The sequence below is a fragment of the Tachypleus tridentatus genome, chromosome 3, assembly GCF_004210375.1.
Source record: "Tachypleus tridentatus isolate NWPU-2018 chromosome 3, ASM421037v1, whole genome shotgun sequence".
NCBI lineage: Eukaryota > Metazoa > Arthropoda > Merostomata > Xiphosura > Limulidae > Tachypleus > Tachypleus tridentatus.
In genome coordinates, this window is record NC_134827.1 from 43337918 (window position 1) to 43363274 (window position 25357).

Genomic DNA, 25357 nt, shown 5'->3' on the forward strand with positions numbered 1-25357 from the left:
AATAAACTTTGGGGGGGGGGAATATTTTATGTAGAAAAGGAAACTACATTTTTACCTCTTAAACAATGTTCTTTAAATGTTATCATTAAATTAGGAAAGTTTATTGATGGTTTTATTTGGAGTAAACAAACAACTATCTCATTAGCTGTGAAGGTATAACTGATCAAAGAATGCATTAGATCTCTAAGTCACAGATTGTATCTTCACTTCCACTTCTGGTTAAAAAGAAAAAAACAGAGAGATATACATCTTCAGCATATATACACACTAGCTTTAGCATATTTAAAAACATGTTACCTGATGTTGGTTATTTTGAAACAATGACAACTGTCTTTTATAACATTTAACACTGAGCCTCTTACCATGTTTGACAATATGTACTGTAAGCCTGTTATTATGTTTGAAACTATACACAGTACTGAACCATGTGTCTAAGTAAATAACTGTTGTTATACAAGTGTTCATGTGGTTGATTTTACAAAAATAGAACACAGTACTTAACCACTTCTGCACAAATAAATCTTCAGCTATACAAGTGTTCATGTGGTTGATTTTACAAAAATAGAACACAGTACTTAACCACTTCTGCACAAATAAATCTTCAGCTATACAAGTGTTCATGTGGTTCACTTCAAAGATGTTTTGGTAATTTCAGGTTTGAACATTTGGAAGATTTAAGAGCATTAAAGTTTTTGTTTTTCCAAGTATTAGTAGCCTTCTTAGAACATCTCAATTCTGTAGACAAAAAATCCACTTTACTATGGAAATAGAGAAACAAAACAGTCTATCGTTTCTTGACATACTCAACAGCAAACAAGCAAGACAAGTAACCACAACTGTATACAGAAAACGGACAGATACCTACACTTCCAGTCCTATCATCCATCCTTGATAAAATGAGGTATAATCCAATGCCTAAACAAAAGAGCAAAAAACATTTGCAATAAGACATGAATGAAGCAGAATGTCAAAAGATTGTAGAGAGTTTTAAACAGAATGGTTACACTTCCTTCTTCATCAAAAACCTCCTTGAAGACCACAACAAAAAGAGAAGTTCAGAAAGTCACCACCACCATTAACCTACCATACCTACAACATTTCAGTGAAAAACTCAAACATATAGCCAAAACATCCAACACAGAAGTCTGGTGGAAATCCTACAATACCTTAAGGTACATTCTGTCAAAAAACAAACAGCAACCTACCTAAGGTGAATCTCAAAAACATCATCTATGAAATTCAGTGTTCCTTCAACGATAATAGAGAAATGGGAAGAAAACTTGCAAAAAGAATAAAAGAACATAAAGATATCACAAGACTCATGAAAAACATAAAATTCAGTCATTGCAGAGCACACCACGTTAACTGGACACATAATAAACTGGGAGAAAACTAGAATCATTGACACATACAAATTCTGAAAGACAAGAAAAATCAAAAAATCATTTTATATTAATACTATTAGACCTTCATTAAACAGATTCCAGATTAGTGGTAGGTAACCTGTGGCTGCCATTGGTTGAATCTACAGAAAATCTCTCCTCCAATCAAAAACAATGATAATCCAACCAATCACAACACACTCTCCACAATGCACCAGGACTGACAACACACACACACTGACCTGAAGACTTTTGAAATCTCATCCTCTACACTTGTGCATCCACAACAGACTTTGCTGTCCATTCTACAAGGTTTCATCAATATTACAAGCAGTTTAAAATTCTTGGGTATAAACCTACTGATGGATTAAATAATTAGAAATTTATTCAATGGTTGCCTTCTCTAGTATTTGATTTCTATGCTTTGTCTCTTGATGCTCAAGTCTGCATAATTTCAAATGTATCCCATAATGTTCTAAATGAAAAATATCTTTCTCAGCCAATTTTAAAAAACATGTAGTCTCTATGTTTTTATTTGTGAATCCTTCCTGGGGAACAAATAACTGCAGGCTTAGTTTTATATAGCATTTAGTTAAATGTAGTACAAGCTATCAGTAACTTTAACATTACAGGCAAACCCTTATGCAACAAAACAAGGTGCATAATAAATAATCTTTAATAAAGTTTTCCAGTAAACATTTCTGTTGAAAACTACTAACTGATGTAAAGTAATTGTCAGTGGTTAACGTTGAATTCTGTAACTAGAATTTCTTTTCACAAAAACTATATATATATACCATAATATTTATTTTCAAAACATTTTACAAAAGTGTTCTTCCTGCAAATAATAAAATTTGAAATGTTTTCAGTGACTGTTAATATTCAAAGAATAATTATTATGAAATTTAGATTAAACATCTGAACTGATTCAGTACAATATACATTGTTTTAGTTTTGTATACTTGAAACTTTAAAATAAAACATTATAAATATACAGAGTTGTTATTAATCAGAATTTTCATATTTTCTTCAAACACAGAAAACAATGTTAACATGTACTGACTTGCACTACACACTGTGTACAAAACAATGTGTTAACATATACTGACTTATACTACACCGTGTATATAGGAAATGAAACTGTTAACATACTGACACTGTTATACAGGGTACATCACTAACATTTTCAATACAGCAATATTTACATTATACAAACTTCTATTTTATTATTTAGAATGTATAGGTTAAATATGCAGGTCGGTTTCTCACGATACATTCTGTGTGCTCATGTATCATTTTATGACCATGAAACCAATACACACATTCCATTATTCATTATAAAACACACTTTGAAACCTGAAATCATATCATATATAAATATGGGAACTAGGTAAGTAGCAGTAAGTTAATGTTGACTTTTTTAACAATTACTTTATTAGGAACAGTGAGCAAATATGAAAATGAGCTGCTTACTAAAAAACTGATGAAAATTCATTTTTAATCTACCTTAAAATAATTAGGTAACATATTGTAGTGAACATAACTTTTGTATGTTAAAGTATACAGAATACCTGTCCACTTCATCAGTATAACATTCCTCACCGAACTTTACATAGGAACTCTGAACACGACAGTAAAATATTACGACTAACAACACATTGGCAATAAAGCAATTACTTCAACTTATAACACTATCTTCAAAACATATATAAAAGAGTAAGAACTGAAATACACTTGAAGCAAACTTGCACTACCAATTACGATTTAAACATTTAAGTTTCAGAAGGCACTAAAGAGCGACACATTTTGAATTAGAATAAAAAATATCTTCAACTAACCAATATTTTGAAACACAAATAATGCAATTAGAGTTCAGAAAAGACCACAGCTACAGAATAACTTACAAAATATGGAGTCCTCAAACTATAACAGTAAACACTTTAGACTGTTATTTAAACTTTCCAGACACCATGAACCTCACTGATAACTTGTTAATAAAATAAAACATAACTGTAGCACCATAGTTTCATGTGTTAATAAAACTATAGGAAGTGTGGTACAAGAAACTAATGTTTGAAATGTTGTGTATTATTTCAAGCATGATTGGTGAAGGGATTTCTTGTATGTCAATAATTAGTTACCATGTGTCCTGGAAAAACAAACTCAATATTTACTTTAAAAGCTTCCACTATCACACAAAAAATTCATGTTTCACTGATCAATTAAATAGAATATGCATGACAAGAGTAAAAACAAATGTCTATAGAAGGGAGTCATGTTTTATAGATTACATACAAAACAGACACAAAATTATGGGTTTAAATTATATATGTAATAAATAAAAACAGTAGGTCATGTGTCATACTTTAGTTAAAGAAATGGGTTGAAGAAAGGAATTAATTATTAGTCACAAGTATTTAAAATAGTTTGTAGAAAAAAGAATGGGTCACGTGTCACACGTTACCTGAAACAAGGGAAGGAAACAAGACTGAATGGGTCACGTGTCACACGTTACCTGAAACAAGGGAAGGAAACAAGACTGAATGGGTCACGTGTCACGTTACCTGAAACAAGGGAAGGAAACAAGACTGAATGGGTCATGCGTCACACATTATCAGAAACAAGGGAAGGAAACAAAACTGATTCTACTTTTATATAAAAATTATCTAAATAAGAAAAAACATAACCAACAACTGTAATAAATGTTTGTTACATATCACTTGAATGAGTAGTGTAATAAAGGTAAAAAACAAAGCAAAAAATAAATTGAATGTCACACACTAAGGATAACAGTAGTCACTTGAACAAAGAGTATATTGTAAGTCACTCAATAACTGTGTTTAACACACTAGCTGGAACAATATCTTGCATGTCACACACTAAGGATGACAGTAGTCACTTGAACAAAGAGTATGGCTCTATGCCACTTGAATATAGAGAGTGCAAACATGTAGATCTTAATAGGGACAGAAACTGCTTTCTCACTGAGTAAGAAAGAAAAATAATGTGTTGTTTCATCAATTATTTTACAGGTGTTATGAGAATGTGAGAGGTAATAGAATGTGTTGTTTCATCAATTATTTGACAGGTGTTATGAGAATGTGAGAGGTAATAGAATGTGTTGTTTCATCAATTATTTGACAGGTGTTATGAGAATGTGAGATGTAATAGAATGTGTTGTTTCATCAATTATTTGACAGGTGTTATGAGAATGTGAGAGGTAATAAAATGTGTTGTTTCATCAATTATTTGACAGATGTTATGAGAATGTGAGAGGTAATAGAATGTGTTGTTTCATCAATTATTTGACAGATGTTATGAGAATGTGAGAGGTAATAGAATGTGTTGTTTCATCAATTATTTGACAGGTGTTATGAGAATGTGAGAGGTAATAGAATGTGTTGTGTCATCAATTATTTGACAGATGTTATCAGAATGTGAGAGATAACAAGCATATTTTCCTAACACACTGACAACACATACAACTCAGTAGAAGTAATACACTGTTTCACATATTATCTGGAAAATACTATAACAGTAAAAGAGAAAGTAATATATTTTAAATGCAAGTGTAACACTAATCATGGACTTCATAATACTAGAAAGGTAAGGAAGAGTCTATGAAAAGGTATTTGTTACAGATGGAGAGTTCTGTTCAAGAAGTCTGGGAATAACACTCCTTAATATTTATCACTGCCTTTTCTTGACCACTAAGTAGATAGATGAAAGTCTTATTTCATAATATCAAACATGATGTCTGTATTCTTGACCACTAAGTAGATAGATGAAAGTCTTATTTCATAATATCAAACATGATGTCTATATTCTTGACCACTAAGTAGACAGATGAAAGTTTTATTTCATAATATCAGACATGATGTCTGTATTCTTGACCACTAAGTAGATAGATGAACTGTATTCTTGACCACTAAGTAGATAGATGAAAGTCTTATTTCATAATATCAGACATGTCTATACTTTGGTTACTATTTCAAGAAAAGTCCAGGCAGTATTTAAAAAATAAAACACAGTATATATAAACCTGAATTATTATGACAAAGTTTTTATACACAATAAATAAATATTTTAAAGATTGGCAAAGTTAAAAAATATAATCTATTTAAGCAACCACTGAAAATGTTACCAAAATCTATAAAAATTTCACACAAAGAAATTTGTACGAGAAATACAATATTCATTTTGTATTTTAACAATGAAATCAAATTTCAAAACAATTATAATTCATAATGAATGTACAAATTATACAATTTACATTTACAGTAAAAACTTTAACATATACAAGAACACCTTACCGTGAGGAAGATTCAATGTGTACTTTTTACATCTTATGATTGAGGAAATATTTGCCCTGAATATTATGTAAACTAGAAAATAAAACTACAATGTGACTTATGATTCTTTCCCTACAGTGTGTCCATGTTTAAAATAGGTTTCAGTTGTTGGATATTATAAATTAGCTACTTTTAATCTTTTAGTTCTAGATGAGAGAGAAAAATCTTACTATCAGTTAGCTTAAATACAACACCTTAAGTTTCAATGTGGTTGTTTCATACTTGTATAAAGAAGTCTTATACACACTTAAAACAGTCTAAGCTTTAGGTAAGTTTGACCTATAAAACAATGTCTAATTTCACACAAGCTATTGTGGATATGTCTCTTATTAAGCTTTTCTCCAGAGAATTTTAACTGATCTATGGGAGGATGCGAGGTTTTGTAATAACAAATATTTTATGTTTAAGATATGACTTGATACAAGTCAAACAGATATGGTCACTGTACAAATTTTTGTTCTTGGGAACAGTATTAATAATGAATAAACATAACCTCCAGGTCATAGCTGACCAGCCTGAATGGTTGTAAGGAAGTGACTTTTAAAGCTCAGTATAAGCTAAGTCTAGTTTCAAAAGTAAAGTGATTCACAAAGTAAGCTAGATGTTAAACTTTATAAAAACAATAACAATGGATATAAAGATACAATAAACTGATTGTGTGTACTTCAAAATGTCTGAAGACTGAAAATGATCAAGCTGAATATCTGAAAGTATTGTATGTTTATGCGAGAAAAGTTACAATTTGAAGATAAATTACAAAGCGTCACACAAAATTTTGTCTTTTTAAAGACAGCAAGTACAAGTTGAAGAACAGGACAGTTTTGATGAAAACATTGCACATTCCAGCTTTCATTATCAGAAAGTATAAAACTATACATGTAAATAACTACATCTGTTAGAATAAGGTTTATCTTTATATAAATGTTTACCAAAATAAAAAATACAGTTATCTTTCTCATTTTGTACTATATGAAATGAACACAACATAAAAGAACTCTTTCTTAATAAATTTTTAAGGCCCCTTAAGGAGCAGTTCATTGCAAAGGGTCCATATGTTCACAATGGCTAATAGGTAATATAACCAATAAACATATTCTTAAATATCAGCCATCACATTAAGTACCCTATTTTGTACATCAAGGTTCACTGAGGAACAAAAAAAATGAAATTAATGTCTTGTGCATACACAAACATTAGCGATCCCGTAAAATTAGTGATACAGGTTTAGAGGGTACAATGATGAAGGCACATATCAGGTCAACGTCTTCTCCACTATGCTCTAGACGAAAGTTGTACACAATCTAGTGAATGAAAGAAAGAACCATTACATTTAAAGCCAAATTTGTTAGAGAAATCAAACACAACAAAGCATCACTGATACTTCTATACTGCAGCAACTAAAATTTATTTGAAATTCTACTAACCACACCAAGTCAATTGTAAAACTGAAATATTAAATTACAAATGACAAACTTAAGACAACCTTTATCACAGGAACATTGTAGATCAAAAGATGCATTTCCCAACCTGCTAGGATCATTCATTATGTAGCAGTAATGTTTAAACATTACTTCTTACTGTTAAAGCCATTAGAACCTATTTGTCTTAACAAGAGTAAGGTTTTGGAGTTAAGTAAGAACTAGCCTTAGCAAGTGCAGTGTATATCTCCATCTCTGCCAACCTTCTACCTGCACACATTCGAAACCCATATCCAAAGGGCAGCATAATAAAAGGATGAATCTGTTTTCTCAAAGCACCCATCCATCTCTCAGGATAAAATTTATGTGGATTGGGAAAATACTGGGGCAGTTGACAAGTAACCATGAATTGTGTGAAGATAGGAGTCTAAAAAAGAAAGTTAATCAGAAAAACTTTATCTACAAACAAATGAAAATCTTTGAAACACATAATGTAACTTAAATACATAAATAATAATTACATAATATTAGTAAACACATGTAAAGACCACACTGATAAAACACAAAAATACAAAGTTTGAAGATTGGATGAAAATCATGTGACACTGCAACAATAAATGTACATACAGAACAAACAGGACAGTGGAGCAGCAGGACAGTACAGATAGTAATGTTACTGTATAACTACGCAGCAGAGCAGCAGAACAGTACAGATAGTAATGTTACTGTATAACTACACAGCAAAGCAGCAGAACAGTACAGATAGTAATGTTACTGTATAACTACACAGCAGAGCAGCAGAACAGTACAGATAGTAATGTTACTGTATAACTACACAGCAGAGCAGCAGAACAGTACAGATAGTAATGTTACTGTATAACTACACAGCAGAGCAGCAGGACAGTACAGATAGTAATGTTACTGTATAACTACACAGCAGAGCAGCAGCAGAACAGTACAGATAGTAATGTTACTGTATAACTACACAGCAGAGCAGCAGGACAGTACAGATAGTAATGTTACTGTATAACTACACAGCAGAGCAGCAGGACAGTACAGATAGTAATGTTACTGTATAACAGCAGAGCAGCAGGACAGTACAGATAGTAATGTTACTGTATAACAGCAGAGCAGCAGAACAGTACAGATAGTAATGTTACTGTATAACTACACAGCAGAGCAGCAGAACAGTACAGATAGTAATGTTACTGTATAACTACACAGCAAAGCAGCAGGACAGTACAACATGTTACTGTATAACTACACAGCAAAGCAGCAGGACACTACATGTTACTGTATAACTACACAGCAAAGCAGCAGGACACTACATGTTACTGTATAACTACACAGCAAAGCAGCAGGACACTACATGTTACTGTATAACTACACAGCAAAGCAGCAGGACAGTACAGATAGTAATGTTACTGTATAACAGCAAAGCAGCAGAACAGTACAGATAGTAATGTTACTGTATAACTACACAGCAAAGCAGCAGGACAGTACAACATGTTACTGTATAACTACACAGCAGAGCAGCAGAACAGTACAGATAGTAATGTTACTGTATAACTACACAGCAGAGCAGCAGAACAGTACAGATAGTAATGTTACTGTATAACTACACAGCAGAGCAGCAGGACAGTACAGATAGTAATGTTACTGTATAACTACACAGCAGAGCAGCAGGACAGTACAGATAGTAATGTTACTGTATAACAGCAGAGCAGCAGGACAGTACAGATAGTAATGTTACTGTATAACTACACAGCAGAGCAGCAGGACAGTACAGATAGTAATGTTACTGTATATTACAGCAGAGCAGCAGGACACTACATGTTACTGTATAACAGCAGAGCAGCAGGACACTACATGTTACTGTATAACTACACAGCAGAGCAGCAGGACACTACATGTTACTGTATAACTACACAGCAGAGCAGCAGGACACTACATGTTACTGTATAACTACACAGCAGAGCAGCAGGACAGTACAGATAGTAATGTTACTGTATAACAGCAGAGCAGCAGAACAGTACAGATAGTAATGTTACTGTATAACTACACAGCAGAGCAGCAGAACAGTACAGATAGTAATGTTACTGTATAACTACACAGCAGAGCAGCAGGACAGTACAGATAGTAATGTTACTGTATAACTACACAGCAGAGCAGCAGAACAGTACAGATAGTAATGTTACTGTATAACTACACAGCAGAGCAGCAGAACAGTACAGATAGTAATGTTACTGTATAACAGCAGAGCAGCAGGACAGTACAGATAGCAATGTTACTGTATAACTACACAGCAGAGCAGCAGGACAGTACAGATAGTAATGTTACTGTATAACAGCAGAGCAGCAGGACAGTACAGATAGTAGTTACTGTTTAACTACACAGTGGAGCAGCAGGACAGTACAAACAGTATACTAAAAACTAATGTTTATGAAAATAAAAAATTGAAATGAACACATTGATTGTACAATAAACGGTATAAATATTTAAAACATACAATTTTATTACATTAAATAGATAAACAATTCAGTAAGCAATGTGTAATATAATTAATCTAACTTTAATTATCACTTACATACACAGTGAATCTGTAAAACAGGCAGCCAGAAATAATATGTAAAGTTAAACCATAAAATCCAGATGAAACCAGTAATTGAGAATAACATTAGATAATGGTACTATTATAACAATTTAAAACAAATAACAACAATGATGAATATATCAATTAAAGTAACTGAAAGAAATAACATAATGCTATTCTGTATGCCTCAGTGGATGCAACTTGCATTAGCTATAGAGGAGAAATGAAACCAACAGCAAGTAATCTAACACTAGGTCTCATACCACTATGATTCATCATTTTTATGAAATAATTAAAGTGTGGATGTAATAGTTTTGATAGTCTCAGATTGTGCTATGGAACTGTTGAATTGAATACTATATAAGTTAAGCAACACTTACACCAGCTGGTACTTGGTAACCAGAAAGACATACGTCTTCAGGTAGAATTCGCATGATTCCTGGTATAGTGGGACTGAGTCTATGAAGGAGATAAATTTAATATTTAAACAAAGAATTTCTATTCAACAATCTTAATAAATAACAGACTTATGTATCAGGTAGCCATTTTTATACCCACCTGCCACTATACATTTCTCATTCAGTGTTATAAATGACACATAACACTTCATAATCAACATAGCTTTCTCTATTCTCTTCCCACATGAAATGTATTACTTCATGTTTTCAGCTACATTTAAATATAAATGTCAAAATATAATAAAGGAGAAAAACAGTTTCAAACTATTCTCAAGGTAAAATGATTACCCAGAAAAACACAGTAAAAAAAGCACATAATTCACAACATGGCAATATTAAAAACCAAACAAAACCATTTCACACCACAATAAAAGTGTGACAGACAACAGTAAAGGACAAAATGTACGACACAAAAATAAAACTGGACTCAACTGATAACACTTTTCTGCTTCTACTTTGCAGCTGTATGTGGGAAGTGTTAAAACAATTTAGAAATAGTAATCTCTGTGTAACTTTGCAGACAGTGACTTGACCCATATCTTATCTGTATTACTTGGTGGATTTAGTGACTTGATCCATATCTTATCTGTATTACTTGGTGGATTTAGTGACTTGATCCATATCTTATCTGTGTTACTTGGTGGATTTAGTGACTTGATCCATATCTTATCTGTATTACTTGGTGGATTTAGTGACTTGATCCATATCTTATCTGTGTTACTTGGTGGACTTAGTGACTTGATCCATTTCTTATCTGTATTACTTGGTGGATTTAGTGACTTGATCCATATCTTATCTGTGTTACTTGGTGGATTTAGTGACTTGATCCATATCTTATCTGTATTACTTGGTGGATTTAGTGACTTGATCCATATCTTATCTGTATTACTTGGTGGATTTAGTGACTTGATCCATATCTTATCTGTGTTACTTGGTGGATTTAGTGACTTGATCCATTTCTTATCTGTGTTACTTGGTGGACTTAGTGACTTGATCCATTTCTTATCTGTATTACTTGGTGGATTTAGTGACTTGATCCATTTCTTATCTGTATTACTTGGTGGATTTAGTGACTTGATCCATATCTTATCTGTGTTACTTGGTGGATTTAGTGACTTGATCCATATCTTATCTGTGTTACTTGGTGGATTTAGTGACTTGATCCATATCTTATCTGTATTACTTGGTGGATTTAGTGACTTGATCCATATCTTATCTGTATTACTTGGTGGATTTAGTGACTTGATCCATATCTTATCTGTGTTACTTGGTGGATTTAGTGACTTGATCCATTTCTTATCTGTGTTACTTGGTGGACTTAGTGACTTGATCCATTTCTTATCTGTATTACTTGGTGGATTTAGTGACTTGATCCATTTCTTATCTGTATTACTTGGTGGATTTAGTGACTTGATCCATATCTTATCTGTGTTACTTGGTGGATTTAGTGACTTGATCCATATCTTATCTGTATTACTTGGTGGATTTAGTGACTTGATCCATATCTTATCTGTATTACTTGGTGGATTTATTGACTTGATCCATATCTTATCTGTGTTATCTGGTGGATTTATTGACTTGATCCATGTCTTATCTGTGTTACTTGGTGGATTTAGTGACTTGATCCATGTCTTATCTGTGTTACTTGGTGGATTTAGTGACTTGATCCATAACTTATCTGTGTTACTTGGTGGATTTAGTGACTTGATCCATATCTTATCTGTGTTATTTGGTGGATTTAGTGACTTGATCCATTTCTTATCTGTGTTACTTGGTGGATTTAGTGACTTGATCCATATCTTATCTGTGTTACTTGGTGGATTTAGTGACTTGATCCATATCTTATCTGTATTACTTGGTGGATTTAGTGACTTGATCCATATCCTATCTGTGTTACTTGGTGGATTTAGTGACTTGATCCATTTCTTATCTGTGTTACTTGGTGGACTTAGTGACTTGATCCATTTCTTATCTGTGTTACTTGGTGGATTTAGTGACTTGATCCATATCTTATCTGTGTTACTTGGTGGATTTAGTGACTTGATCCATATCTTATCTGTGTTACTTGGTGGACTTAGTGACTTGATCCATATCTTATCTGTATTACTTGGTGGATTTAGTGACTTGATCCATATCTTATCTGTATTACTTGGTGGATTTATTGACTTGATCCATATCTTATCTGTGTTATCTGGTGGATTTATTGACTTGATCCATGTCTTATCTGTGTTACTTGGTGGATTTAGTGACTTGATCCATGTCTTATCTGTGTTACTTGGTGGATTTAGTGACTTGATCCATAACTTATCTGTGTTACTTGGTGGATTTAGTGACTTGATCCATATCTTATCTGTGTTACTTGGTGGATTTAGTGACTTGATCCATTTCTTATCTGTGTTACTTGGTGGATTTAGTGACTTGATCCATATCTTATCTGTGTTACTTGGTGGATTTAGTGACTTGATCCATATCTTATCTGTATTACTTGGTGGATTTAGTGACTTGATCCATATCTTATCTGTGTTACTTGGTGGATTTAGTGACTTGATCCATTTCTTATCTGTGTTACTTGGTGGACTTAGTGACTTGATCCATTTCTTATCTGTGTTACTTGGTGGATTTAGTGACTTGATCCATATCTTATCTGTGTTACTTGGTGGATTTAGTGACTTGATCCATATCTTATCTGTGTTACTTGGTGGACTTAGTGACTTGACCCATATCTTATCTTTGTTACTTGGTGGACTTAGTGACTTGATCCATATCTTATCAGTATTACTTGGTGGATTTAGTGACTTGATCCATATCTTATCAGTATTACTTGGTGGATTTAGTGACTTGACCCATATCTTATCTGTGTTACTTGGTGGATTTAGTGACTTGATGCATGTCTTATCTGTGTTACTTGGTGGACTTAGTGACTTGATCCATGTCTTATCTGTGTTACTTGGTGGACTTAGTGACTTGATCCATGTCTTATCTGTGTTACTTGGTGGATTTAGTGACTTGATCCATATCTTATCTATATTACTTGGTGGATTTAGTGACTTGATCCATATCTTATCTATATTACTTGGTGGATTTAGTGACTTGATCCATATCTTATCTATATTACTTGGTGGATTTAGTGACTTGATCCATATCTTATCTGTATTACTTGGTGGATTTAGTGACTTGATCCATATCTTATCTGTATTACTTGGTGGATTTAGTGACTTGATCCATACCTTATCTGTATTACTTGGTGGATTTAGTGACTTGATCCATGTCTTATCTGTGTTACTTGGTGGATTTAGTGACTTGATCCATATCTTATCTGTGTTACTTGGTGGATTTAGTGACTTGATCCATATCTTATCTGTATTACTTGGTGGATTTAGTGACTTGATCCTGTTACTTTGTAAACCTACTGACCACATGGAGACTTTACTTACCTAAAGCTTTCTTTAACACAAGCCTTTAGGTATGGCATACGAGCAAGACGTTCAGAAGTAATCTCCCCATCAGGAGCAACTTGACAGATTTCCTGATACAGCCTTTCCTGGACATCTGGATTTTTAGCCATGTGATAAAGCAATAAGACAATGGCATTTCCAGTCTGGTAGAAAACATTATAAAACTCATCAATACTAAACATATGTCATAATTTACTAAAGTAATTGCATGAACCAACAAAAGAAACTGAATATGTGCATAATGGTTCTTACCTGAAAAACAATTTAATATAAAACAAAACTTTAACTGTTGAAAAGAAATTGAAAAGTTTCAAGAATTGAGGACACTGGTTGACAAACTATCTACAGCTAAGGAACATCATTTGATGAAGTAAAATATCTGTAGTAAAGAATGGAGACACATTGAAAATTACAATAAAATTATAGACTTTTGTAAATGTTAAATAAATTACTATTGTATTGTACAACTAGCCTGAATGGAAGTATAAAGACAAAACATTTGTGAAATGAAAAGTTCATTATTATATAAAGAATCACCATGTGGTATTTCTATATCTTTAATAAACATGGAATGTCATAATTACAATATCAATAAAACAGACAACAGTCAAGGAGAAAAACTTTGACACAAGAAAATCATGAAAGGAAACTAACTATAAATATCACACTAAGAAAACTAATTAACAAGGAACCAACTGGACTTAACAATGAATAAAAAATACAAAAACAGCAACTTTTACAGTAGGAAAGTTCCAATTAACAAGGAACCACCTGGACTTAATTATGAATAAAAAATACAAAAACAGCAGCTTTTACAGTAGGAAAGTTCTAATTAACAAGGAACCAACTGGACTTAACAATGCATCAAAAATACAAAAACAGCAGCTTTTATAGTAGGAAAGTTCCAATTAACAAGGAACCAACTGGACTTACTAATGAATAAAAATACAAAAAACAGCAACTTTACAGTAGGAAAGTTCCAATTAACAAGGAACCAACTGGACTTAACAATGCATAAAAAATACAAAAACAGCAGCTTTTACAGTAGGAAAGTTCTAATTAACAAGGAACCAACTGGACTTAACAATGCATCAAAAATACAAAAACAGCAGCTTTTATAGTAGGAAAGTTCCAATTAACAAGGAACCAACTGGACTTACTAATGAATAAAAAATACAAAAACAGCAACTTTTACAGTAGGAAAGTTCCAATTAACAAGGAACCAACTGGACTTAACAATGCATAAAAAATACAAAAACAGCAGCTTTTATAGTAGGAAAGTTCCAATTAACAAGGAACCAACTGGACTTACTAATGAATAAAAAATACAAAAACAGCAACTTTTACAGTAGGAAAGTTCCAATTAACAAGGAACCAACTGGACTTAACAATGCATAAAAAATACAAAAACAGCAGCTTTTACAGTAGGAAAGTTCTAATTAACAAGGAACCAACTGGACTTAACAATGCATCAAAAATACAAAACAGCAGCTTTATAGTAGGAAAGTTCAATTAACAAGGAACCAACTGGACTTACTAATGAATAAAAAATACAAAAACAGCAACTTTTACAGTAGGAAAGTTCCAATTAACAAGGAACCAACTGGACTTAACAATGCATAAAAAATACAAAAACAGCAGCTTTTACAGTAGGAAAGTTCCAATTAACAAGGAACCAACTGGACTTAACAATGCATCAAAAATACAAAAACAGCAGCTTTTATAGAAGGAAAGTTCTAATGTTAACAATAACATTATAATCCATAGAACTGAGTCATCACCAGGTATGAGTTATGTTCACAAAGACCTCTTAAACAATGTTAACAATAACATAATAGTTCCGGGTCATCACCAGGTATGAATTACATTTACAAAGCCATCTTAAACAAACATTACGTTAACAATAACATTATAGTACCGGGTCACCACCAGGTATGAATTACATTCACAAAGACCTCTTATACAAACATAGCAGAACAAGAAAACAATGAGGATATAAACAGACAGTATTAAAACTTGTAGAATAAAATAAAAGTGCCTGTGAATGACAGAATAGAAACCAAAGTTGTGGCTCAACATAAACAAAAATTATGTTAGTAAAAGAATAAAAATAATTCACTTGTTAGGTCAAATATGGAGTATTGTGTTCAGTGTTGGCTCCTTACCTTTGAAGAGACACTGAATTATTAGAAAAGGTTCAGAAGTTGGCTACTAGAATAATATCTGGGATTTAAAAGTTAAAATACAAGGACAGGTTAAGACTTCTGAACTTGTTTTGTCTTGTAAAAAAGAAGAGTTAGAAGGAATCTGACTTAGCAGTATAAACACTAATAGTGTTAATATACAAATGTTTCTATATGTAATGGTGAGATTGGTACATCTAAGAGACATTAACAGGATGATTAGCCTTTGAAACAGGTTGCTTACAGATGTGTTGGATGTAGTTAATATAACAGAATTTAAGGAAAAGCATGATAAAGGTAAGTCTGAAATTTCTGGGTTTTTTTTTTAAGGTCAGCGTAGGCAGACAAAGAGCTATGTTTTATTTAATATTATATTAAAGATAGAAACAAGACTTACATTGGTTTAATACTACAAGAAATTCACATGACAAAATATAAAACTTACAGTAAAAACCCCACCAGCTATAAAATCAATAATTGTCAGTTGAATGTCTTTTTTCCCCAAGCCCTCAGCATTAAGTAGGCTGTGTAACAAACCAGTGTCTTTACTTTTTGTACTGCTTTGTGCCTGAGTCATAGCTTCTTCCACATGATGAGCAGCTGTGCTGAAAGAAACAAACAAATATGACTCAAACTAGTCTAATTAGGTGTTGTACTCTTCACACAAGCACTTCAGACACAGAAAACTGAAACATTAAATGGCACGTGAGGTGTACATACAAACCATAAAATAAACATGCTCACTAGCTTATACACAAAGTTATCCATAGTTTAAAAGAATAATTTATGTAATACTGATACTGTTAGTCAGAACTACACCACATTTAGCACCTATGTATTTCTGACTAACAGTATCAGTAGTATATAAATTATTCTAGTTTAAACTATGGATAATATTCTTTTACTACTGATACTGTTAGTCAGAACTACATCACATTTAGCACCTATGTATTTCTGACTAACAGTATCAGTAGTACATAAATTATTCTTTTAAACTATGGATAACTTTGTGTACTTCTGATACTGTTAGTCAGAACTACATCACATTTAGCACCTATGTATTTCTGACTAACAGTATCAGTAGTACATAAATTATTCTTTTAAACTATGGATAACTTTGTGTACTACTGATACTGTTAGTCAGAACTACACCACATTTAGCACCTATGTAGTTCTGACTAACAGTATCAGTAGTACATAAATTATTCTTTTAAACTATGGATAACTTTGTGTACTACTGGATACTGTTAGTCAGAACTACATCACATTTAGCACCTATGTATTTCTGACTAACAGTATCAGTAGTACATACATTATTCTTTTAAACTATGGATAACTTTGTGTACTACTGATACTGTTAGTCAGAACTACACCACATTTAGCACCTATGTAGTTGTCAATCAATACCAGTTTATACAACAGTGGTAAGTACAAGTGAATATTTTATCATTTTTCTATGCCATTACAGAATGTAATTTTAAACACTATGTTTCACTGATCCCAATTGACAACTGAATATTTATTCTTTACAGTTCCTATATACTTGTACCAATGACATGTCATAAGGGTTCTGTTTGAATGAATGTACTGATCAAATTTAGGATTTAAAATAAATGTAATAGTACCACATCTTGAATACATAGAAAGAAGCTAGCGAGGACTTAGCATATTGTACCAGTATACAATAGAAGAAATCAATTTAACAACACTCCAAAAACACATTGAAAAAACAATGTTTATCACTACATATTAAATTTTGTCTTGAATAGTGTAGAGAACTGTCAGTAGATTGAGGAGAATTTCAAGTCTGCAGCAATTTGTCACAGAATCCAACCAGCATCACGTAAAGCTTTTATGAAAACTCTCAAAATTGTAAACCTAAATTGTGAAACTATGACAGCTCAAACAGGAAAGGACCTACAGTATCAAGAATACTTAATGAGAATGGAATATTTCATCATTTAGAACCTTTACTTCAGTCTCCAACTATTGTCAAGAGTTTCATAAAAGGTACAAAAACTAGACTAATGATGTTTGGAAAAGGATGTTTTGATGGATAAGTCCAAGTCTAAAAGGCTTGGTTCAGAGCATAGGTTGTACATCCAACAGAAGAAAGGTGAAATACACTTACCTCAACACCTCACATGAAGCATGGGGGGGATACTTGGTTCAGAACATAGGTTGTACATCCAGGAGAAGAAAGGTGAAAGACACTTACTTCAACACCTCACATGAAGCATGGGGGTGATACTTGGTTCAGAACATAGGTTGTACATCAATCAGAAGAAAGGTGAAAGACACTTACTTCAACACCTCACATGAAGCATGGGGGGGGACACTTGGTTCAGAGCATAGGTTGTACATCAATCAGAAGAAAGGTGAAAGACACTTACTTCAACACCTCACATAAAGCATGGGGGGGACACTTGTTTCAGAGCATAGGTTGTACATCCAGCAGAAGAAAGGTGAAGACACTTACTTCAACACCTCACATGAAGCATGGGGGTGATACTTGGTTCAGAACATAGGCTGTACATCCTGCAGAAGAAAGGTAAAAGACACTTACCTCAACACCTCACATGAAGCATGGGGGGATACTTGGTTCATAGCATAGGTTGTACATCCAGCAGAAGAAAGGTGACACTTACTTCAACACCTCACATGAAGCATGGGGGGGGATAATTGGTTCAGAGCATAGGTTGTACATCCAGCAGAAGAAAGGTGAAGACACTTACTTCAACACCTCACATGAAGCATGGGGGTGATACTTGGTTCAGAACATAGGTTGTACATCCAGAAGGAGAAAGGTGAAAGACACTTACCTCAACACCTCACATGAAGCATGGGGGGGATACTTGGTTCAGAGCATAGGTTGTACATCCAGCAGAAGAAAGGTGAAAGACACTTACCTCAACACCTCACATGAAGCATGGGGGGATACTTGGTTCAGAGCATAGGTTGTACATCCAGAAGGAGAAAGGTGAAAGACACTCACCTCAACACCTCACATGAAGCATGGGGGTGATACTTGGTTCAGAACATCGGCTGTACATCCAGCAGAAGAAAGGTGAAAGACACTTACCTCAACACCTCACATGAAGCATGGGGGTGATACTTGGTTCAGAACAGAGGCTGTACATCCAGCAGAAGAAAGGTGAAAGACACCTCAACACCTCACATGAAGCATGGGGGGGGGGGATACTTGGTTCAGAGCATAGGTTGTACATCCAGCAGAAGAAAGGTGAAAGACACTTACCTCAACACCTCACATGAAGCATGGGGGGAATACTTGGTTCAGAGCATAGGTTGTACATCCAGCAGAAGAAAGGTGAAAGACACTTACCTCAATGCAGAACACCTCTCATGAAGAATGTGGGAAGCAGTGTGATAATTTTGGGATGTATTTCTGCTAAGGGAACAGGAGATATATGCTAAATAGATGAAATAATGGACCAGCACAAGTACCATCAGATACTGGTCCCTTGTTGTATTTCCAGCAAGTTATGTATTATTGGTAAAGGATTCTACTGCCAAAAATATAATGACCCCAAACACACATCCAACCTATGGTTGGTGAAGAAAGAAGCTGCTGGAGTCACAGATGATGCAATGGTCCCCATAAAGTAAAGCCCCAATCTCAACCCAAAGTAACTTCATGGGAGTGTATTAGAGACATTTGAAGTAAATGTCTAAAGGTCACATTAATTAAATATGTTACAACAATGCCTTCTAAAAGACTGTAAAGGTCACATTCATTAAATATCTAACAACAATGCCTTCTAAAAGACTGTAAATGTCACATTCATTAAATATCTTACAACAATGCCTTCTAAAAGACTGTTTGCAGTTATGAAAGCAAAAGTGTGACACACAAAATATTAACTGTTTACTGAACTGAAACACTTCCACTGAGTTTCTCTTGTACTGAGTATGAAGATTAATTCAATGTTCATGTTTAACCTGTGACTTACCTTCCATTGTTCTTTGAGAGTAACCTGATATGTGATTTTTGACTTTGTTCATTCAAACAGAACCCTAATGACATGTCCTTGGTACAAGTATGTAGAAATTCTACAGAATTATGAGCATTACTGTCCTGGTTCATTCAATTATCAGCAGAGATCAGTGAAGCTTTACCATAGTGTTGAAATTTATGTTATGTGATGGCTTGGATGAATTGGCCCAAAAAATGGAAAATAATGACAAAATATTCTCTTGTCCTAACACTTTTGCCCAGTACTTTATGTTTGAAGGTATATGTCACAGCTCTTTCTAAAGAAATAGAGTCGCATAATAAGACTGTTAAACAATGTAATACAAGAGGACACTATTCTCTATCCAAACTTGGACAGCATTTAGAAGTGACAATCCAATACCAATCCAAACTTGGACAGCATTCTGGAGAGTGACAATCCAATACTAATCCAAACTTGGACAGCATTCTGGAGAGTGACAATCCAATACTAATCCAAACTTGGAAAGCATTCTGGAGAGTGACAATCCAATACTAAACCAAACTTGGACAGCATTCTGGAGAGTGACAATCCAATACTAATCCAAACTTGGACAGCATTCTGGAGAGTGACAATCCAATACTAATCCAAACTTGGACAGCATTCTGGAGAGTGACAATCCAATACCAATCCAAACTTGGACAGCATTCTGGAGAGTGACAATCCAATACCAATCCAAACTTGGACAACATTCTGGAGAGTGACAAGTGTCAGTCAAGTTTCAAAGTGTTTTACAAGCTTTTCTACAGAAAACCTACACTTTAAGATGTACTCCAACCATGACATATTTGTTATTCTTTAGATGCCAAGCAGAAGATACATTTTATGCCATATCTATATTCAGTTAAATGCTTCCACAACATTAATATATGTTTAAAACATTACTACTTCAACATAACAAACAAACAAACTTTTCAGCTCTTATACTCTTAATACTTTGTTACATAGAGACCAAACTGTAAAAATACTGTTACTTTGAAATCTTCTATTACTAACGTATAACAAAATGTAAACATATACACATACATATAAGCATATGTGTTTTACAAAGTTAAAAGTCAGAGATTCTGTAACAGTAACTTCAATTAATCAACTAACTTAATAGTACCAAATACAAATATAAAAACACTTCATAATGTTTTTTTATAATAACATCAGCATTGAATGGAACAAATGGTTTAGATACTTTTATAACAGTAACTGTAACAAATGGTTTAGATACTTTTGTAACAGTAACTGTAACAAATGGTTTAGATACTTTTGTAACAGTAACTGTAACAAATGGTTTAGATACTTTTGTTCAAATGTTTTAATAAAAAAAAAACCAAGTAAAAAACATGTGAAAAAGTTTCATATCTTCCTCTGTTGCAGATTTAACAGTATTTATCCATATATCAACATTCATTATAAAAGATAGGTTTACTAAGTTCTTACAAAAACAATATGAATATTATAAGTAATAACCAAACAAGGTACAGCCATCAACCATTCCCAGTGCATAACATGGAACATACTCACATATGTCACTTTACACAGTACAGCCATCAACCATTCACAGTGCATTACGTGGAACGTACTCACATATGTCACTTTACACAGTACAGCCATCAACCATTCACAGTGCATTACGTGGAACGTACTCACATACGTCACTTTACGCAGTACAGCCATCAACCATTCACAGTGCATTACGTGGAACGTACTCACATACGTCACTTTACGCAGTACAGCCATCAACCATTCACAGTGCATTACGTGGAGCGTACTCACATGTCACTTTACGCAGTACAGCCATCAACCATTCACAGTGCATTACGTGGAACGTACTCACATGTCACTTTACGCAGTACAGCCATCAACCATTCACAGTGCATTACGTGGAACGTACTCATAGACGTCACTTTACGCAGTACAGCCATCAACCATTCACAGTGCATTACGTGGAACGTACTTATAGACGTCACTTTATGCAGTACAGCCATCAACCATTCAGTGTATAATGTAGAACATACTCATGTCATTTTACAAAGTACAGCCATCAAACATTCAGTGTATAATGTAGAACTTACTCATAGATGTCACTTTCGGCTTCATCAAGTTTACGATATGATGCTGTGGGAAAGTACTTCCACAGAGGTAGTCCAAAGTAGAGTTCATGATAGGCCTCAAAGAGCTTCTGAACAGCACTTATCATAACAGCCCCATCACTGCTTTCAACAAGCCCCTGGTTTAAACAACCAAGCCTCCTTTCCAGACACAACATCCAAGTGACTGTAAACAAGTTAAGTTAGATGTTCTCATTAATTAATGTTATTACACACCACAGAAGTCAACTCTTATATTTTATGACTAACAAACAAGAAACTCACATTCAAGAACTAGTCTGTACAGAGCTTCCTGAAGGTTTTCAAGTTTATAACTGTCTTCTTCTCTCAAGTGTTTAAGTAAGGAGATCATGTCATTACTTATGTCATTTAAAACAGGCAGACTATGGTGTAAGGTCTTCATCTTCAGGAGGACTGGAGACAATGCTATTCTCAAACGGTACCACTCCTCTCCAACACTGTTCTTGTGAGAAATAAGTACAAGGTGACAGAAGCATTTGAAATCACATACACAACTGTAAAGAATTAACTTTAATGTTTTAAACCTAACAATAATAAATACAAAAACTTAAGGTAAATATGGTCTTATATTTAAAAAAGAAAAACAATATTTTACAATTGTAAAGTAGCCAGACTGAAAACCCAGTTTTTGGAATGTTATTCACAGTTTCTTAAAAACGTACTTTTGAAAAACCTAAATGTTAGTTTAAATGTTTTCTATAATCTACCAACTGAAAAAAATTCAGTTATTCAAAAAATATAATTTTCACTAAATCAAGTAGGGAAGATATCAGAGTGATTTATAAAAGTTTTTTTGTATTTTCTCTACAGTTAGCTATAAGGCAGGTTACAGCACAAAAGTATGTAACAACTACAAGATCTGAAAATCTAGGTATTTCCTAGTTTTATGAACCACAACATAAAATAAAAGTACTATTAGAATATTCTTTTGCTTTCTTAAAATCAGTGTTTTTTCCATTTGTTTGTTTACTGAATTTTGCAAAGTTACACAAGGATTACAAGCACCAGCTATCCCCAATACTCAACCGTTACAAGCACCAGCCATCCCTGCTACTCAACCGTTACAAGCACCAGCCATCCCTGCTACTCAACCTTTACAAGCACAAGCCATCCCTACTACTCAACCTTTACAAGCACCAGCCATCCCTACTACTCAACCATTACAAGCACAAGCCATCCCAGATACTCACTGTTATAAGCACCAGCCATCCATAATGATGAAGTGACAGATAACAGAGGAAGTCCTTAGTCAACTCTTAACCACAGAACAGGAGGACTGACCATGACATTATAACATCCAAATAGCTGAAAGGGTGAAAACATATGATCCCACTATCCACATATTGTGAGTCAAGTATCCTTTTCAACAGGTCATTTGGTTAGGTAACTAAAATTAATACATATACATATTCACAATTTACCACAAAACAAGCATTATCTAGTGTTTTCTATATACTCTAGGGAAAGGTGTATAACACTGTAAATGTTATTAATTTAGCTCTGTATTAAGACATTTACCAACTGATATACAATTCCATCGTATACTATATGCAACTTACGCATTTGCCAGCCCAACACTTGTATATTTTTCTGGGTTATTGAGGCGGTAATAAGTAAGAAACTGATTCACTGGTCTGAGTGGGCATCTCCCCTGACGACGGAATATTGTTTCAAAATCCGCAGGGTTAAATACTTGTACCACTGGATGGCGCCACTGAAACTCTTCTTTGAATATTTCTCCATACCGCTTATACTTGTCGTAGTTAGCTTCATGTAGTTTAAAAATATCGTATTGACCTACCAACGAAACGTAACATTTATTGGCACGAAAAATAATACTGAAAACAAAAGAGCTGTACAAGAAACCGAAAATAATAATAATAAGTGCCTATATTTCCAACTATACTTTACCTAAACCCCAAGGAAAATACTGCCATCCAGTTCCCACGAGTGGCAAAGAAGGCCACGGTCCAGGTATAGAAGAAAATGGTAATGGACTGCGACATCCATGCGCCATGTGTTTGTGCTTTGGGACCTGGATTTCTAGATTTTCCTCGTGTTTTTCATTCACATGTACTGATGCACAAGGTGCCTCTGATGCAAGACGGTATAGCCCTGCTCGTCTCCATGGTAACAGCTTCGATAAAGATCGGGAAATAGCAAAACCGGTTCCACTGCTCATACTGCGAAGTAAAAACACACGTGTTAAAATAACAATGACATTCTGACGTGGCTCGTAAACGTGCAGATTTAACTACAAGCATATAAACTATTAATAATGTGAAAACAACAACTCGATTACAAAAATATAAACTATTAATAATGTGAAAATAACAACTTGAATACAAACATATAAACTATTAATAATGTGAAAACAACAACTTGAATACAAACATATAAACTATTAATAATGTGAAAATAACAACTTGAATACAAACATATAAACTATTAATAATGTGAAAACAACAACTTGAATACAAACATATAAACTATTAATAATGTGAAAACAACAACTTGAATACAAACATATAAACTATTAATAATGTGAAAACAACAACTTGAATACAAACATATAAACTATTAATAATGTGAAAACAACAACTTGAATACAAACATATAAACTATTAATAATGTGAAAACAACAACTTGATTACAAACATATAAACTATTAATAATGTGAAAACAACAACTTGATTACAAGCATATAAACTATTAATAATGTGAAAACAACTTGAATACAAACATATAAACTATTAATAATGTAAAAACAACAACTTGAATACAAACAAACTATTAATAAGGTGAAAACAACAACTTGAATACAAACAAACTATTAATAATGTGAAAACAACAACTTGATTACAAACATATAAACTATTAATAATGTGAAAATAACAATAACATTCTGACGTAACTCTTGACTACAAACAAATAAACTATTAGTAATGTGAAAACAACAACTTGAATACAAACATATAAACTATTAATAATGTGAAAACAACTTGATTACAAACATATAAACTATTAATAATGTGAAAACAACAACTTGAATACAAACATATAAACTATTAGTAATGTGAAAACAACAATGACATTCTGACGTAACTCCTCATAGTGCAGGCTAAAGTACAAACATATAAGCCACCCATAATGTTAAACTAAAAATTGATTCAGTGGATGAAATAAATTATGTGATTTCTCTCGTGTTTGACCACGAGGTACAACAGTCTTAACAACACTACACCAGAATCTGTAACTCATTTCTCCACTAGTAAAACACTCGATGTATATCTCGTGCTGAAAACAAATTATCTGCCGTTACATTTTGTACAGAAAAGAAAGTACAAAACCGTAATAATGATATAATTAAATATGGC

At 33.4% G+C, this 25357-nt stretch overlaps 1 protein-coding gene across 4 annotated transcripts in view; it reads right to left on the reverse strand.

The window, feature by feature from the left end:
- Window positions 1–2173: 2173 nt before the first annotated feature.
- The window catches only part of LOC143246778 (ecdysone 20-monooxygenase-like), a 36946-nt gene continuing 13762 nt past the window's right edge, over window positions 2174–25357 (reverse strand). For all 4 annotated transcript variants that reach the window (XM_076493925.1, XM_076493924.1, XM_076493926.1 and 1 more), the window contains exons 2-10: window positions 23892–24163; window positions 23540–23777; window positions 22224–22417; window positions 21924–22125; window positions 16287–16446; window positions 13638–13801; window positions 10126–10204; window positions 7379–7579; window positions 2174–7035 (exon numbers count right to left, since the gene is read on the reverse strand). In XM_076493925.1, the coding sequence (XP_076350040.1) occupies window positions 6928–7035; window positions 7379–7579; window positions 10126–10204; window positions 13638–13801; window positions 16287–16446; window positions 21924–22125; window positions 22224–22417; window positions 23540–23777; window positions 23892–24162 (1617 nt within the window). In that variant the 5' untranslated portion in view covers window position 24163 and the 3' untranslated portion in view covers window positions 2174–6927. The remainder of the gene's footprint in view (window positions 7036–7378; window positions 7580–10125; window positions 10205–13637; window positions 13802–16286; window positions 16447–21923; window positions 22126–22223; window positions 22418–23539; window positions 23778–23891; window positions 24164–25357) is intronic.